The sequence below is a fragment of the Gracilinanus agilis genome, chromosome 5, assembly GCF_016433145.1.
Source record: "Gracilinanus agilis isolate LMUSP501 chromosome 5, AgileGrace, whole genome shotgun sequence".
Classification (NCBI taxonomy): Eukaryota; Metazoa; Chordata; class Mammalia; order Didelphimorphia; family Didelphidae; genus Gracilinanus; species Gracilinanus agilis.
In genome coordinates, this window is record NC_058134.1 from 228,297,546 (window position 1) to 228,316,766 (window position 19,221).

General features: G+C 36.6%; 1 protein-coding gene across 1 annotated transcript in view; it reads left to right on the forward strand.

Annotated features, from left to right (window-relative positions):
* Nucleotides 1-19,221, forward strand: part of GNPTAB (N-acetylglucosamine-1-phosphate transferase subunits alpha and beta) — an 81,399-nt gene that overhangs the window by 49,385 nt on the left and 12,793 nt on the right. The window contains exons 11-16 of the mRNA XM_044678734.1: nucleotides 174-297; nucleotides 1,601-1,804; nucleotides 2,842-3,953; nucleotides 5,203-5,402; nucleotides 5,979-6,198; nucleotides 7,703-7,816. Of these exons, the coding sequence (XP_044534669.1) occupies nucleotides 174-297; nucleotides 1,601-1,804; nucleotides 2,842-3,953; nucleotides 5,203-5,402; nucleotides 5,979-6,198; nucleotides 7,703-7,816 (1,974 nt within the window). The remainder of the gene's footprint in view (nucleotides 1-173; nucleotides 298-1,600; nucleotides 1,805-2,841; nucleotides 3,954-5,202; nucleotides 5,403-5,978; nucleotides 6,199-7,702; nucleotides 7,817-19,221) is intronic.

Here is a 19,221-nt window from a genome sequence, read left to right on the forward strand (position 1 = left end):
GAGAGAGAGAGAGAGAGAGAGAGAGAGAGAGAGAGAGAGAAAGTGTGGGGTATAGAAAGGAAGGAAGGAAGGAAGAAAAGAGGGCAGCAGGTGTGTTCAATAAGTAGTTTTTAGGAGTCTTGACCTGTTGATAAAGGTATTAGAAGTTAAAGACATTTCTTATTTTCACTTAGGTTTACTTGACCTGGCCGGTTCCCAACTGTGCTGAGGGCTGCCCTGGCTCCTGGATTAAAGATGGCTACTGTGATAAGGCTTGTAATAATTCAGCATGTGATTGGGATGGAGGAGATTGCATTGGTAAGAATGGGTTTAAAAACAATTAGTTGGTATTCATCATCAATTTCTTATTTACAATTATAAAACAAATAACATTATAGCTTGTAGAGCCTATTCAAAATATTCCAGCCTTTAGTCTCATCTTTTATTCAGAAGGGATTTTCCTCATATTAGCTTGGAATCTGAGAAACCTTTATGTTTATTTAATAAGTTAGTAAATCTGGAATGTCTCCAATACTGAGCAGGGATTGCTGCAATTGATTTTTAAAGATTGTGCAATGGCTTTAAGCTCTACAAATCATAGCTAGATAGTCTGGAATCAAGAAGATCCGAGTTCAAATCTAGCCTCAGGCATGTATTAGCTGTGTGATTCTGGACAAGTCACTTAAGCCTGTTTGCCTTAGTTTCCTCATCTGTAAAATGAGCTAGAGAAGGAAATGGCACATCTCTCCAGTATCTCTCCAAGACAGAACAGTCACAACAAAGCACATTCCTCACAACAACCTGGTGACATAAGAGAGTTATGAAGGAGTTACATTCTGTCCACTTTATAGATGAATTAACTGAGACTCAAGAGATGAAGAAACTTGCTGTAGTCACACACCTTGTAAGCACCTGAAGTAGGACTAGAACCTAAGGTTCTTTCTGCTATATTGTATTCCTGTCATCAGCTAATATACTATAGGCATTTTGCAGGGTAAGACCTGGGGACACAAGGTCAAAGAATGAACTACTCACCAAGGGCCTTTTGTTCTTTTGAGACAGATAAGTGTAGATAATAAGTCCATTCAAAATAAATGCATTTATTTCAAAATGGTTTATTTATTTTAAAGTATTTTCCCATGGTTACATGATTCATGTTCTTTCCCTCCCTTTTTCCCCTCGCAGAGCCGACTAGCAATTCCACTGAGTTATACACGTATTATCATTTAATACCTATTTCCATATTATTCATTTTTTGTAATAAAGTCATCTTTTAAAAGCCAAAATCCCAAATCCCATACCCATACACAGAATAAATTTAAAAAGGATAAATAGGGGGTAATTGGGAAGGGTGGGCTCTAGCAGTTGAAGCAAATCAGGAAAGACTTCACAGAAGGTGGTACATAAATTATATCTTGAAGGAAAAGAGGAATGCTGTTAAGTAGAGGTAAGCAGGGAAGGGAGTACCTTCTAGACATGAAAGCTATCAAGTGCAAAGACATGGAGATGGGAAATGAGTCCTCACATATGAGGAACAGAGAGGTAGTCAAGTTCCCAGAACAGAAATAAGTTCATTACATTTTCAAAAGAGCATAGTGACAATCAGCCTTTTCTCTTTCAGGTAACAATGGCAACAGTCGATATGCTGGTGGAGGAGGTGGCCATGGTGTGGGGGTGGTTGGACAGCCCTGGCACTTTGGTGGTGGAATAAGCGGTATCTCTTACTGTAACCAGGGATGTGCCAATTCTTGGCTTGCTGATAAGTTCTGTGATCAGGCATGCAATGTGCTGTCTTGTGGGTTTGATGCTGGTGACTGTGGGCAAGGTACGTAGTGTTGAGAGAAGGTTTAAATATGTTGTTTTAAAAAGTGTCAAGTGCTTTTTGTAAAGGATTCTTTCTCTGTAAAATTTCATTTTGCCTCCAACATACATCTCTGAGTTGGAACCGAGAAGAGAGCACAGTTCCTTTAGAATAATGTAGAAACTAAGCAAGTAAAACTTGTTTTTAATTACTTTAGACAGGTAGTCTACCACAGCTTTTGAAAATATTTGAGGGGATGTGGGTGGAAAGATAGATAGATAGATAGATAGATAGATAGATAGATAGATAGATAGATAGATAGATAGATAGATAGATAGATAGGAAGGGAGGAAGGGAGGGACGGGGAGAGAGAGAGAAAGAGAGAGAGAGAGAGAGAGAAAGAGAGAGAGAGAGAGAGAGAGAAACAAACAAACTAAGAAACACTAAGAAACAATAGTGGTAAAAAATTTCAGGATGGGATCACATTGATAGTCCCATAATTTTACTTGAATGTATTATGTTAGAAATGTGCAGAAAACTGAAAATGATCTTGGAATATCCTGGCATAGTAGTGTCTTATCTTCCTGGCTTCTATGTAATGCTAGTTGTTTCTTAAGCACCTGCTATGTTCAAGGCACTATACTGAGTGCCTTTGCCTGCCTCAAGGAGCTTGCACTTTCATGGCAAATATATCATATATGAATAAGTGTGGCAAATTAGACTGTGCTGAGTGTATCTGAGGGGGCCAATACAAAGAAAGGTGAAGGAATTCTTTGACAGGAATCACTTCCAGTTGGAGGTGGATGAAGATGAGAATCTTAGGAGATGAGACACAAAGGAATGGTTGTTAGGGGCACTGGTGGAAATGGCAGAGTCATTCTTTGAACCTATATGCACATGGGCCAAAGTTTTAAGCTTGCCTATGGGATCACAATGAGAAGTAAAGAGAAAGGAAGAAAAAGATCCTTATTTTCTGTGATTTCATTGGTACAGGGAACTGAAAAGGTCTGAAAGTCCCTCTACCAGTGCAAAACATTCAAGTGTTATGATATTTTTTCTAGATCATTTTGGTGAATTATACAAGGTGACTCTCATCCCTAACCAGACTCACTACATTATCCCCAAGGGAGAATGCCTCCCCTATTTCAGTTTTGCTGAGATAGCCAAAAGAGGAATTGAGGGCGCCTACAGTGACAATCCAATCATCCGCCATGCCTCAGTTGCCAACAAGTGGAAGACAATCCACCTCATCCTGCACAGTGGAATGAATGCCACCATTATACATTTCAACCTCACATTTCAAAACAAAGACAACAAAGAGTTTAAAATGCAGATCACAGTAGAAGTGGATACTAGGGAGGAGCCGAAGCCCAATATCACTACGCAGAATCCTCACACAAGTCTGGCTAGCCCCACCACAGCTCTGCCAGAGGCTGAAATCCTATTTGAAGATATTCCAGAAGAAAAACGCTTCCCAAAGTACAAGAAACATGCAGACGGATTTCAGGAAACTATAAAAATACCCCTTGTAAATATCTCAGAACTTTCAAACGAAGTCCAACTGAGTCTGAAGACCCTAGATTTAAAGTTAGAGAGTGGGGACATCACTCTGAAAGGATATAATCTGTCCAAGTCTGCTTTGCTGAGACCATTTCTGAAAGATTCACAAATCATTGAAATAAAACCTAACCAAATTATAAAAAGAGAAAAAGATGGCAGTCTACAAGACCCAGTGAAAAGAGAGTATCACACTGACCTCTCCAAAGAAAATTTAGAAAATGCTGATGGCCCAAAGAGAATGGCTTCTCCTTCAGAATCCACATATGTCCATGGGGCTGGCAGGTCATTTGAGGTGGGCAGCAAATATCAGGAGCATATGTTACCTCGAGATTGGACAAAAGCTACATTTGTTTCTACAACTCAGAAAGTTGGAGACAATGTTGGCTTTAGAGGAATAACCATTATTCCACCAGAAGACCGAATGGCTCAGGAAAAGGAGTCAAAAGGGAATGCACAGGAGAACAGAGGACAAGGGCTGAACGAAGGGCAAACTGCCGATGATGATCTGGGCAATGGTGGAGTAGGGCCTGGAAGAAAACTTCAACAATATGCTGGGAGCTATCCAGGGTTCTTGCCTTGGGAAAAAAGGAAGTATTTCCAAGATCTTCTCGAGGTAAGTCACATTCAACATAGGATAAAAGATCATCTTACATATACTACCTAGGGACATTTATTATGGGGCACTAAATCTTGAGGGGATCAGATCAGGCTTAATGCAGAAGATGGAGATTAAGAGAGACAGTAGGAGAGAGAATGAAGACTATCAATGATTAGATTCAGCCAGATCATTTTCCTTTTTGGGAACTTAGAATTTCATTGTAGGCAACTCTTAGGGAGGAAAAATCTACCAGCAGACATCTGTGACTGGCTCGTTAGGCCCATAATGCATTAGTGGCAGGATGTGAGTCCAGCTCACCTTAACTACAAAGCTACTTCTTTATCATTGCTCCCCACTGCTCGCCTGCCTCCTTCTCATGAAGATTTAAGAAGGTCATAGCACTGTCAGAGGAAAGGGGGATTGGGCTAATTGTTTTCTCTAGCCATAAAATGAGAGGCAGGCACTCTGGGGCAGAGTAGATCACTTGACAGAGGATCAGAAGATCTGAATTCTAGTGCTGGGCCTGATCTGCAAACCTAAGCAAGTCTTTCTAGGCCTAGTTTCTGCGTCTGCCTAATTAGAGTTGTGAACTAAATGATTTATGAGGATCTTTCTGACACTTAACATGTTAGGAGTCTGTTGGGTTAGGAGTCTTCTCAGTTGGGCAGCCTGTGACAAGAGGCCCAAGCTTCTTATAGCACACCTTGTCATACATCTCAGGTTTATGCTCTTTAAGTTGTTTTATATTGCTCACTTATTAAAATGAAGGGGGATTATGTATGATCCCCACTGTATTTGTGGATAGTAGCTCCCAGTGTACTGTCAAAGTCTTCTTTCTCTGCCTTTATGCTACTAGGATCTTTCTTTTCTTTTTTTTTTATCTTTAACAGCTATCAGTTCTTCACTTGTCCATATTGACTTCTGAAACTGTTCAGAGCATGAACAGATACAGGTTTCAGTATCAACAGAAAAGCAAGAATAGTCCTTAATAACATTGGCAAATATGATTAATCTAGGAACATCCCCTTCAAGGCACTTGGTAAAACTACTCTGTACATTCTGCTGCCCTGGCAGCTTTAGGGTATCACTCAAGGTCATTTGATCCCCAACTTAGAATGTTAGGTGTTTCTTTCAGTGATCATCTTCCTATCTCATTTATTTTGCAACTAAATCTTACCACTCCTTTTTACAAAAATATTACCTAGTTTTCTCCTATTCAGTCATTTTCATTTTACATTCTTTTATATTTTTATGGCTTTCTCAGGAAGAAGAATCATTAAAGAAACAGTTGTTATACTTCACAGAGAGCAAATCTGTTGGAAGACAACTAAAAGATACATTTGCTGATTCTCTCCGATATGTCAATAAAATCCTGAATAGCAAATTTGGATTCACTTCTCGGAAGGTCCCTGCCCACATGCCTCATATGATTGATCGCATTGTTATGCAAGAACTACAGGATATGTGAGTAAAAGCTCCTGTTTCTAGACTTAAACATTTACTAGGTTGGATTGGTAGCAGGAGCAGTTGGTGGCATATTGAACATGTCATTTAAACTAAGGCAAATGTTAACTCAACATAGATTTTATTTTTCACTTTTAAAAAATGGACTGCCTTGATTGCTAACCATCAATTCCAAATATACCCTTCTCTTCCAGCCACCTCCCCACATCTACCTAGTAAGTCATCTCTTATGATAAATATTAATTATAAGTGTAAACAAACATATTAAATATTATAATAACATAAAAGAAAGAGATGGAGGAAAAGCAGTCAAACAAAACAGACATATCAACTGTGTCTGGCTGTATCATTATCCCACAACTATCCCCACCTCTGCAATGAAAGGAGTAAGTTGCCTCTCTCCGCTGTTCTGGAAGCAAAGTTTGCTCTTCAGAATCATATAGGATATAATTGCCTGATCATTAATGTTATTGAAACTGTTGCATACACTTTCTTGGCTGGGTCCTCTCTACATTTTATGGTATGCTGATATTCTGCGTGTAGCCAGCTCTCACTTCCTGTATTATATTGAACTAGGTTTCCTGAAGAATTTGACAAGACTTCTGTTCACAAAGTGCGCCACTCTGAAGACATGCAGTTTGCCTTCTCTTATTTCTACTATCTCATGAGTGCACTGCAGCCACTGAACATCGCTCAGGTTTTTGATGAAGTCGATACCGACCATTCTGGCATCTTGTCGGACAGGGAGATTCGGACATTAGCCACAAGGATTCATGACCTGCCTTTAAGCTTACAGGTATGAGGTCAAGATGACTCTTCTGGGGGCAGCAGCTGTATTTTGGAAAAGGGTACTGGGAAGGAAAGAACTTGGATGTTTTTGTCTTACTTGAAAAATATCGGCAATGTTAAAAGAATACATTTAACATTTTATACTATGAAATTATAGATTAAGAGCTAGGAGGGACTACAGTGGTCATATCTGAAAAATGACAATTTAGATTTTAAGATTTTGCTTTTTTCCCCCACTAGATAAAACTTTCATGATGACTCAAGCAAAAAGTAATGAGTATTTGTGGGGGCAGCTGGGTAGCTCAGTGGATTGAGAGCCAGGCCTAGAGACAGGAGGTCCTAGGTTCAAATCTGGCCTCAGACACTTCCCAGCTGTGTGACCCTGGGCAAGTCACTTGACCCCCATTGCCTACCCTTGCCAATCTTCCACCTATAAGTCAATACACAGAAGTTAAGGGTTTAAAAAATTAAAAAAAAAAAAAAAAAAAAAGTAATGAGTATTTGTTGGGGAAAGTACCTTGCACTATCCTTTTTAAAAAAAATTAAATCCAAATTAGATTATAATCCAAGTTAAAGACTGTCTATACTTTTAAATTTCATGTCTTTCTGTTTGGTTCTTTAGCAGGGCAGATTTTTGACTGATATCTCCTGGAAAAAACTTGGCAGTTGACTGTGCTAAAAATGCCTTTAAAATGGTGTTCCTGACCTCTTTATGGGGTAGAAGACCTGGGGACTCTGTGGCTTGCCTTATTCAAGCTTTTGGTTGTTCCAGACAGGGATAGATCCATAGACTTAAGTTGGGATGCAACATGAAGAGCTATCTGGTCTAACCCCATTTTATAGATGAGTAAATTGAGATTCTGAAAGATTGAAGGACTTGTCCAAAGTCACACAGTGCCAGATTTGAGCCCAGGTCCTCTGCAGAGCTAGTGTTCATGCCTAGAAATGGAGAGAGTTTGGAGGTGAATTGAGCTGAAGAGCTATGGCATCTAGGCCTAAAATCTGAAAGAGAAGGGCCCTAGCCTCCAAAGTTATGAAATATATGCTTCCTCTTTCTCCTTTACAACCATGTTCAAGATTTCATCCATTTGGAGGCCGCTATGAAATATTTGCTTTGGCTTCCTCTGCTCCTGGCTTGGGAGGAAGGGGCGAGGGAGAGATCAGATCTTTGATTTCCCAGGGATAAGAAACTTCTTCCAGGGTAGATGCTTTTAACCAGTGCAGATCAGCTACTGCTTTGCAATTCATAATTTTAGAAATCTGCCTTGTCAGAGGCCAACTCTATGTACCTTTTCCTATTTAAATTTTTTTTACTTTTTAGTTTTTATTTTGCCTTTTTCTATTTTTAACAGGTTTCTTGGTGTTTACCTTTGTGACAAGTTCAACTTTTAAGATATTATCTTAGCTATTTTTGGATGCTTTACTATACTATTAAATAGCATTATTTTAAAAATGCCACTAATCCCTGAAATGCGTATAACTTGTTTGTCTCTCTTGTTTTCTCACATTAGGATTTGACAGGTCTTGAGCACATGTTGATAAATTGTTCTAAAATGCTCCCTACTAACGTCACTCAGATAAACAACATCCCTCCAACCCAGGAAGCCTACTACGACCCCAACCTGGTAAGAAAGTTTCCTAAGACAACACTTCTCAGAACTATAATTTAAGCCCAGCAAATAGTGGTTTCTCTGGCAAGTGTTTCTGTGCCATTTCCATAGTATACTGCCCTGACAATCCAAGGCAGAATGTCATGCCTTGCCATGGTAGATAATCCAAAACCAATTCTGTCTGACTGGCGTCTTGTGTTTCTTTTTTTTCCAAGAGACTATATCACCTCTCAGCCTTTATATAGATTTATATTTCAATTGCTTTGCTTATCTTTTTATTTCACACAAATAATTGGGGGGTGGGGGGAGTTGGTCAAAAAGTATCCAAAAGGAATGAGAAAACGTGGCCAGAATTTAAAATGTATCATGGGAAATCCACCAGGATAAGATAAACACTTGGAGAGATGAGAGTTCACTATGGATAAGAACATCTTAGAGAAGTGAAATAAAACCAATACTACTTGCATAAGTGTGTAAGTGATTTATTATAGGTAAAAAAGGATTTCCACATGGATAGACTATCCAAGTTTGTGCCTTGCTTTCCAAGCCATATCCAAATATTTTAAGTGTCAAAATAGATTATTTGACTGGGGGGGAGGGGAACTGGAAGAGAAGGCAGTTATTTGTGTTAGAGACAGATTCACAGCTGAATTTCTCTAAATAATGAAATGACTCTAGTGCATCTAGTAGTAGTTTTATAGCATAGTTAACGTTAATACATCTTAGTGTATTTAGTAATTGAGTATTTCTGGGTTTTTCTATTATAATCCAACATTTGGCTATTTATAGACCAGTAGGACTTTTTATTTTATTAGTATCTCTAGAATATAGTTCCAGCATTACTACAGCACAAGTTGGGATCATGTTTGTAATTTATGTTATAGCTTCCTCAACCCCCAGCTCACTGTGTGACCCAGAACACATTGCTTTGTTTACTGTATCTCATGACTCCATCTGAAAATTGAGAATGAATGAAAGCATGCATGCTTATAAAAGTGAATTACACAGCATAGCTGGGTATGAGGACAACACTTTCTAAACTAAACAAACTTCAAAAGTACGAGTTGTTGGGAAGTTGTAGTTTCTACACTGGGATTTCAACCATGTAGGGCTTTCTGATTTTGGAAACTCCCTTTATTATGTTACAGATTACAGAAAACATTACAAATCAGCAGCCTACCTATAACTTGGAGCTTTAAAGAACTGCCTGATACACCAAGAGAATAAGGGATTTGACCAGAGTCACATAAGTGGTTTTTCTTAAGAGGCCAGACTTGAACTCTAGTCTACCTTCCTCCAAATCCAGTCCTAAGTACACTCTTTCATGCTACACCTTGTGTCTTAATGACTATTTTGCCAGATTTCTTTCTAATTTGCTATAGTCACACCAGTAGTATAGTGTTATTGAGTGTCTATTTCCATCCAGCCACATTATCATTAGTTAGTTTTGCCATTTTGGGAACAGTCATTTCAGATTATATTTTTCTTAATTTGAGATTGCAATCAATGTTTCAGATGGTCCTTAAAAATCTATATTTCCTCCTTCAAAGGTTGTTGATTACAACCCTTAACTACCTTATTATTGGGTAATGATTGTGACTCTCAGAAATATGTACCTCATTCTGAATGTTAGATTTTGATGAGATGTATTTACCACAAATATTTTCCCTTATTTTTTTTTTTTTTGGAAGGTAGAATTTTTTGTCATTAACATTCCTTTTATCTTGATAGAAATCCAACCTATTTATTCTGTCATCACTAGTCAATTCCATTTGTATGATAAACATAAATATATGATGAATATACTTCCATTTTAGAAATGTTTAAAAATCACTTTTAAATTTAAATTATTTTAGAAATAATTTTTAAATCACTTAGATCATTGATCCATGTAGAGTTCAGAGTAGTATATGCTGTTGTTATTCAGTTGCTGCAGTTTTGTCTAACTCTTCATGAGTTAACCCATTTGGGTTTTCTTTTTGGCAAAGATACTAGAATGATTTGCCGTTTCCCTCTCCAACTCATTTTACAGATAAGGAAACCGAGGCAAGCAGGGTTAAGTGACTTGCCCAGAGTTATCTAGTAAGTGTCTGAAGCTGTATTTGACCTCAGGAAGTTTGAGTTTATCTGACTCCAGACCTGATGCTGTACTCACTAGCATATGATAGGAGCTGTAAATCTGTACCCGTTTTCCCTCAAATAGTTCAAATACATAGAAGAATTTGATTTTTTCCCCTAGGTTCTTTTTGCTTATTTAAGTTTTTGACACAATCCAACATTAATTTTACATACATTTTATTCTATTTTTGGATTCTTTGTTCAATTTCATTAATTTACTTTTATGTGTTTTTTAAGTCTACTATCAGACAGTTTCAATAATCATAGCTCTGTTAAGTTTAGATTTTTTTACCCTTAGTTGATTCCATCTGTTGTATCATACACATTCCTTTATATCTGCCATCAATTCTTTTTCCCAGTGCTCCTCCTTTTTAACATGTTTTCTTGTTCTTCCCTGTGAATTTTGTTAAGATTTTATCTGATTTCTGGAAATGGTAGTACTTGAGTGTCACAAGTCTACCCATTAATTTGGGAAATAACTGATATTTTTACTGTATTTGCTTAACATAACCATATGTTTGTTAGAAAGGACAGTAATGCTGAGGTTTTAGTTCCTCATTGGTATAAATGAAGCAGGAGCATATTCCTTTTTCAGTCTATGTTCTAATCTTAGAATCTATGGTTATTCAGTGCTCTTTGGCACCATATCACAAAATCCATAGTTGTTATGAATAAGTATTTTTTTTAACTCCATGCCTTCCTATATCCTTAAATAAATACACAATCCTTTTATCAAATAAGCAGTGTCAAGCAAAAGAAATCCACATACTTACCATGCCCCCAAATGTATGCCTAACATTCACCACAATGGCTCTGTTAAGAGATGGGGTGTTGGCTTTGTCATCTGGCCTCTAGAATCCTAAATGACCTATGTATTGATCAGGGTCCAAAGTCTTTCAAAGTTGTTTTTTTCTTTACAATAATGGTGTTATTATTTAAATTACTCTTCTGGCTCAGTTCCCTTCACTCTTTACCCTTCATGTTGGTGTTCCCAGGATTCCCTTTTGTCATTTCATCAGTCATGTTCCATTCCTTTACTAGACCATACTTTGTTCAGCTATTCCTTAGTCAATAGGCACCTAATTCTTTGCTGCAACCAAAAAAAAAGGTGCTATAAGAATTTTTATGCTTGAAGTTCTTTTCTCTATCTTTTAAAAAATGTCTTTAGAGGTATAGGCCTAGTAGTTTTACCTTTTTATAATTTATTGATATGAAGGACTCTGCCTTTCCCATAGCTGATAAGTGTTGAAGTAGAACCTTGGAATTTTGATTTACATATATAATTATCTAGTGATTTGAAGCCTTTTTTTTTTTTTTTATGTCTGTTGATTGCTCAGATTTCTTCATTTGAAAACTCCCTGATCAGTTCCTTTTTTTCATCTTGGGAGAATGGCTGTCAATCTTATATATTTGAATCAGTGCCTCATTTATTTTGTATATTAATATCCATTGTCATGCCTAGGACAATGGATCTGAAGTCAGGAAGACCTGAGTTCAATTTTTAGCATCAGAAATTAACTAGTGACCCTGGGCAAATCATTTATCCTCTGCTTGCCACAGTTTTCTCAACTGTAAAATGAGGATAATAACTCCTATCTCAGTAAGAGTTGTTGTGAGCATCAGATGAGATGATATATTTGTAAAGCACTTAGCACAGTTTCTGGAACTTAGTAGATACTTAATAAAATTGTTTGCTGAAATAAATGATGTGCTAAGCACTTTACTGTTAGCCTTTTAATTTTAACTGCATTGCTTTTGTTGTTTTCACTTTTATGTAATCAGAATAATCCATTGTTTGGTCACAAACTTTACTTCTTTTCAAAGTTGGCACAAAGGCATTTTCTTCCTCAAATCTCTAATTTATTTGTAATGTGTTTGTAATGTGGCCTTTCATGTACTGACCATGTGTTCTTTTGGAGCTCCTGGTATAAAATGTGAGATGCTATTGCAAACCTAATTTTCTCCCAGATTACTGTGTAGTTTTCCCAGCATTTTTTGTTGAATATAATCCTTACCCAGTAGTTAGTTTCTGGTTTTATTAAGCATTGTTACTATATTTATTTGGTTCTTTATTCTATAACTAATCTGTTGCACTTATTGACTTTTCTATTTTTTGACCAATACTAAATAGTTTTGATCATTATTGCTTTGTGGTATAGTTTGAAATCTGATATTTAAAAGACATTTTTCCTGACTTTCCCCTCCATTATTTCTCTTGAGAATCTTAACCTTATTTTTTGAGGGGTTTTTTTCTTTTTGTACCTTTCAAAGTACTTTATAAATTTTGATTGCTATAGCACTAAATAAGTAAATTAATGTAGGTAGTATTATCATAGGATGATGCTATATGTCTTAGTTTCTGTAAAGAATATTTTACAGTTTTATTCATGTAGTTTCTATGTGTGATTTGGCAGGTATATGCATAAATTTATTTTATACATATTTTAGTTGTATGGAATTTTTTAAATGGAATTAAAAAAAATCTATTCCTGCTTGGTTTTGTTAGTAGTCTATAAAGGTTAATGGACTTGGTGGAAGTTTATTTTGTATTATCCTACTACTTTGCTGAAGTTACCAATTGTTTCAATTAATCTTTTAGTTGACTGTATAATTCTTTATGTAGGGCTTCTTTTCATTTGCAAAAAATGCTAATTTTTTTTTTTTTTACTTTTTTGCCTACCTTTTTACCATCAATTCCTTTTTCTTGTTTTATTGCCATAACCAGGATCTCTAGTAATAATATTTAAAGAATAAGGTAGTAAAAGGAATCCTTGCTCTACCTCTGATCTTACTGGGAAGGCCTTTAGTTAATTTTCATTGTATATAAAGCTAGTGTGGTCTTGATTTTAGATAGGTACTATTTATCATAATATGTAAAGTCCTGTCTATTCCTGTGCTATTTAATGTTTTTATTATTATTTTTTAAACCCTTACCTTCCATCTTGGAATCAATATTGGTTGCAAGGCAGAAGAGTGGTAAAGGCTAGGCAATGGGGGGGGAGTCAAGTGACTTGCCCAGGGTCACACAGCTGGGAAGTGTCTGAGGCCAGATTTGAACCCAGGACTTCCCGTCTCTAGGACTGACTCTCAATCCACTGAGCTACCCAGCTGCCCCCGTTTTGTTTTGTTTTGTTTTGTTTTTAAACCGAAAGAGATGATGTATTTTGTTGAGCTTTTCTGCATCCATTCATATGTGATTTTTGTTATTTGATATGATCTATTAAGTTCATGATTTTCTTAATATTGAACCAACTTTGCATTCCTGGTATAAATTTTACATGGTCATAATGTATAATCTTTTTGATTTGTTGACGTAGTTGCTTTTAAAATATTTGTGCTAATATTCATTAGCCATTGGTCTTTAGTTTTCTTTCTCTGATTTTTCTCTCTCTGGTTTAGGTATCAAGAACATATTTGTATCATAGAAGGAATTTGGTAGGATCGCTTCTTTTCCTATTTTTGCATACAGTTGCTATAATATTGGAATTCATATTTCTTTGAACATTTGATCAAATTCAGTTTTAAATCCTTCAGGTCCTGGGTTGGGTTTTTTTTTCTCCTTTGGAAGCTAATTAATGGCTTATTCAGTTTGTTTTTCTGAGATGTGTCATTTAAATTCTCTATTTTTCCTTCTGTTAATCTGAACATTTAATATTTTAAAATTAATATTTAATGCTTTTGTAGGCATTAATCCATTTCATTTAAATAGTCAGAATTGCAGGTATATTTGAGTCAAAATAATTTCTGAAATTTTCCATTTCTTCATTAATTATAGTTTCTCCTTTTTAATTTTTAACATTGGTTATATGGTTCTCCTTTTTTAATAAGACTAGCTAATGTTTTATCAATTTTATTGGTTTTGTTTTCTTTTAATTTTGATTTCTTCTTTGATTTTCAGAATTTGTTTGGTATCTTAATTGGGTTAAATTTTTTAGTTGCATGCTGAATTCTTTGATCTATTCTTTCTCTTTTGTTGATAAAAATGTTTAGAGATATAAATTTTCTCCCTTAGGACTTCTTTGGCTGCATTTTTAAAGTTTTGGTATGTTTATCTCTTTGTCATTTTTAATGAAATTTTCATGCATGTATGTGTGTGTGTGTGTGTGTGTGTGTGTGTGTGTGTGTGTGTGTGTGTGTGATATTGACTATATTAAGGAAAGGACCCATTGCTTTTTAGCAGAAATGAGTTTAGTATTTTGTCAAAAACTTGTTCTACATTTATTGATATAATTATAAGATCACTGAATTATAATCAAAGTTGATATTTCTAGTTTTTTATGCTTTCTTGAAAGATCCTTTATTTAATGTAATTTTATTATGTTGTGTGGTTGATAAAGGATGTATTATCTTTCTATCTTTCAGTTGTGAAATATATATATTCCCCTTTCTTCACATTTAGTAATCACTAGTTGTTACTAATTTGTTGTCATTGGTACCTTTTATGCATAGTATAATTTCTCTGTTTATCTCTTTTAATCATGTCTCTTTTTACTCCTGCCCTGTCTGAGATCATGGTTGCCATTCCTACTTTTTTGAGTTGACTTGAGGCATAATAAATTCTATTCTAACCTCTAATACAAAGTGTTTCCTGTTAATAACATATTGGATTCTGCATTCTGGACCTATTCTACTTTTTTCCATTTTATAGGTAAATTTATCTCATATCCCATAATAAAAACTCATTTTATCAGACCTTTCAATTGCTCAGTTTACCTTTTTTGGGTTCTCTTGATTTTTGTGTTTGTCTTTAGCCCTGGTCTTTTCATCAGGAATGCTTGGGTTTCTTCTTTCATTAATAGCCTGTTTTTTTCCCTCCTTTGGGTTTATACTCAGTTTTACTGAGTACATTATTATTGGTTAAAAGTTTTTTATCTTTTGTCATGTCATGTTTCAATCTTTCTTGTCCTTTAAAATGGTAGCTATCAAGTCTTATTTAATCCTGGCTGTAATCCCTTGGTATGCAAACTCTTTTTGGCTATTCACAGAATTGTTTTCTTTTATTCAGAAGCTTTAGATTTTGGCTATGCCATTCTTGAAAATTTTCATTTTAAGATTTCTTGTAGTAAGTGACTTGTGTATTCTTTCCATTTTCACTTTGTCCTGTAGTTATAATAGGTATAGGCAGTTTTTACTTATGATTTCTTAGAATGTGGTATATGGGACCATGGGGGGTGTGTATGGACAGAATAGAGCGTGGTCTTGGTTTTCTGTAGTTTCCATATCACTGATTTCTGCTTAGTCTGACCTAATTTTCAGAGTCAATTACTTGACTCAGTTTTTGCACATTCTTTACTAAACTGTTTATTTTCCTTTTGGTTCTTTGATCTCGGGCTCTCATTTTACTTTATAATTTCTTGACTGTTTTCATTTCTTCTAGGAATGCTGATAGACCTTGTGGATAGACCATATCTTTATCTGAGACTCTGCCTATATTCACTATGGAGTTAATTATCTTTTTCTAAGCTTATGCCCTGCAGATAACTGGATGCACACAATTTCTTTATCATTGGTGCCTTCATATTTCAGTCATTCATATTTCAAGCCTTTTTTCCTGAGGTCAGGTTCTATATGCTCCCACCTTCTTAGGTGGGATGGTGGGCCCTGTTTGATCTCCATTTATGGAGTCTAGGGTTCTGTTACTGGCCCTCCCCTCTGCCATTTTCTGTTATGTGCATTGTGCTAGCAGCTCCCAGGTTCCCCTTTATCCTCTGGGTGTAGAGGAATGAGCTATCCAAGTTGTCAGGGACAGTTCAGGTCAGGAGCTGCAAATTCTTAAAGTACCTCAGGCCTACAAACTGATGGCTGATTTTTCTGGATCTTGCCAGGCTTCTTGGCCAGTGTTCTCTGGTTTTTTGGCCTGCAACCTTCTGGGTGCTCTCTTTTACTGATTTAGGCTTGATGAAGCTATTCACTAGAAGTTTTCTTTATTCCCTAATCATTATTCTTTGTGGTACTCTTTTGTTTTAGCCTTCCTAGAGAACATGGATTTTAATTGAGCTGCATTGATCCCATTCACTCCGCCATCTTGACCAAAAGTTTTAACAAGTATTTTTTTTTAAAGAATCTTACCCAAATCCCATAGTAGTATACTAGGCACTTAGGGTAGACATTGATTAAGCCATATCTGCCTTAATATAAAATCTTATGGAAAATTTTAGTGTTGAAAGGGAATATTAAAGTCATGTATTCCACTCTTTTGTTTTTAGCTATGGGAACAACTAAGAAAAATGAAGAAGAAAATAAATCAAAGCTATGCACCTAGTGTAGTAGCACTGCCTGGAGAGCCCATTCTACTTTTGATCAACTTTTGCCATAAGGAGGAAATTTTCCTTACTTCAACCCCAAATCTGTCTCTTGGCAACTACTACCCGTACCACCCTTCTGCTTCTCTCCTTTGGGATCATGCAGAACAAGTCTAATCCTTTCACTTCAAGACAGTATACTCTTCTTACATTTTCCCTTCCCCAGAGGAAATATCCATGAGCTTTTCCTCAGATCTTCATGTAGCCTGATGGCCAGGTTCTTCCCCATCCTGTGAGTGTTGTCCAATTTATCAGTGGGGTTCTGAGAGCTCAGCACCACACTGCTGAGGGTAGGGAGATTGTGACCTTTATGATTCTAAATACTCTGTCTCTCCCAAGAGCCTGCTAGCTTCTTGTTCTTCTCTGTTACACTATTGGCCCACTAAAATCTCCAGGCCTTTTTCAGATTAATCACTTTTCTCATTTTGTACTTGTACAATTCATTTTTTGCATGTTTATAAACCTCTATTGAATTTTACCTCATTAGATTTAAGCCAATAGACTAGCCTCTTGAGATCTTTTTTGCTCCCTTACTGTCTTCTAGCATGTTAGCCATCCCTCCTGGCATTGTCACCTGCCAATATGATAAATATGCCATTTATGCCCTTATCCAAGCTCTTAATAAAACTGTCAGGCAACATGAAACCAATGACAGCTGTGGAAAGCACTCTACTTGAGGCCTAATAATGACTGCTTCTGAAGCCCAGTAATTCACCCAGTTCTGAGTCTAATTTGTCTATTATATCATCAAGCCCACATCTCTCATCTCCTTCACAAAGACAGAGCTAGAATCCATTTTTGGATGCTCAGTATGAATGTTCTCTCTACAATGCTGATTATAATTCATCCGTGCCCATTCTGTATTTCTCATGTCTGTTTCCTAGGATCATAGACTTAGAGCTGGTAGGGACCTTAGAGATCATTCAGTCCCACTCCTTTAATTTACAGTTGAGAAAACTGAGACCCAAAGAAATTACTTGACCTGCCCAGGGTCACACATAAAGTAAGTAGCAGAACTGACTCCAGATGTGGTTCTCTTTCCACCACTCCCCCATATCATCCTGCAAGTTCACTGCGGGGGCTTTTTTTTCTTCACTGCCTGTGCAGATAGCATGAAATTATCAATGGAATCCTTACCTAGTAGGATCCCTTGCCACATGGCCAGCCCATTGTTTTGCTCATTTGTTTCTTTGATGATATTCTTGAGAACAATTTTTTTGGGAAGATCCTGATGTATCCTTATCTACCACACACCTTGGCATTAGCTTCTTGAATCTATTTTTCTGATATTCTTTTAAAATTGCCTTTTATTAGTATCTTTTGTTTTTATATCACCTCTACTTTTCCTTGTATGTTCCCCTTACTCTTTACCCTCTCTTAATTCTTCAATCAAGAATCTTGGCATTAAAAGTATGGGCTTTTGTTTCTAGAAGAAATTTGAAGTTATTAAAAGAAGTTTCGAAACTTTTGGAAAATCTACTCAGTCTACTCTTTTCCTGTTTGATTCAGGGCCGAAGTCATTTTCTCTTTGTACTGTCCGGTGGATGGACAGGCACACAAACGTGTGTGTGTATATGCGTGTGTTTATGAGAGAGAGAGAGAGAGAGAGAGAGAGAGAGAGAGAGAGAGAGAAAGCAAGCGCAAACACGACCATTTATTCCTTTGTCCAAGTAACCAGTGATAAACAGCACAGAGCCCATGACTGATGCCAAAGGGAGAGACATATATATGCATAGTGATAGATAAGTTGTCTGTAAATAGTTCATCTAATTTCATGTCATAACCCTGACAAATATTTTTTATCTTTAGTATGATTTAATTTTGGCTGAATTTAGATATCAAGGAATGGAACATGGTTCCTAACTTTCTCCTCTCCTTTTGTTTGTCCATATCGCTTCCCTCTCACAGGATGAGTAGCAGGATCAGAAGCAGTAGACCTGCATGGCTTTGGGCTTTCAAAACTGGTTTAAAGCATTGGATTGCTAGTCTTTACATCAGAATTGAGTTAGAGATAAATATTGATATCCCCTAAAACTTGACTTGAAAGGAAATACTAAATGCCTCATGAATGGGATAGTAAACTAAGTTAATGGGAAAGCATTGTGCAAAGGAACACATGTATTGACCCTGCCAATTCTAAATTATATAGGGATTTTGTCCAAGTAACCAATGATAAACAGTACAGAGCCAATGACTGATGCCTAAGCAAAAGACACATACATATCCCAATCTAAATTCATCAATGTGATTGAATGAGGCTGAACCTCCTTTGCCTCCTAAGAGGGGAAAACAAAGCTGTCAGCATTTCATTCTTTTCTGTCTTTTTTATTGACCACAATTAAGACTTCTATAGTAACTAGAAAACCTTTCCCAATAGTTGTCCCTTTTTTTCTTTCAAAAAGACCACAAACACTTTATGTAGAATTCATAGCAGTCAATGGAATAGGCTGGAGAAAGGTCAGGGAGTATGAAAAGAATTAGTGGGATCAACTCGAGAACCCCAGTTCTGTAATGGGCTGATTTGATTCCTCCCCCTAGCAATCTTGCATAATAGCTTGTTGGGGATATTGTAGAAGTTATTCGCTTGGTAAGAGTTAAACCAGTTCAGCTTCTTAGAACCTTTTCTCTGCCAGGACAAGTTGGAGTCTCTCATTCCACTTCCCTGAGAAAACAAATCTGTCTCTGGCAGGTCATCTAGACCCTTCTGGCAGGTCATCTAGACCCTGGATCCTGGCCAGGTAGACTTCCCAAGAGCCTGCCCTGACGTGCTCTGTCCTCCTTAGATTCTCTGGCTTTAACTAGTCTCTTTCTCCTAGTCATCAAGGCCAACTTAACATCAACTGTGCCTTTTTTTGCTTTTGAGTAATCTATTTTCTTATTTCTTTTTCTATCATGGAGTTTTAGAGGTCATCTAAGTGTGGTCCACCAAAGAAAGTAATGCTTTTTTTTAAAGTTATGTTTCATTCATTTCTGAATAGATCCCTTCTCCTTCCCTGCCTA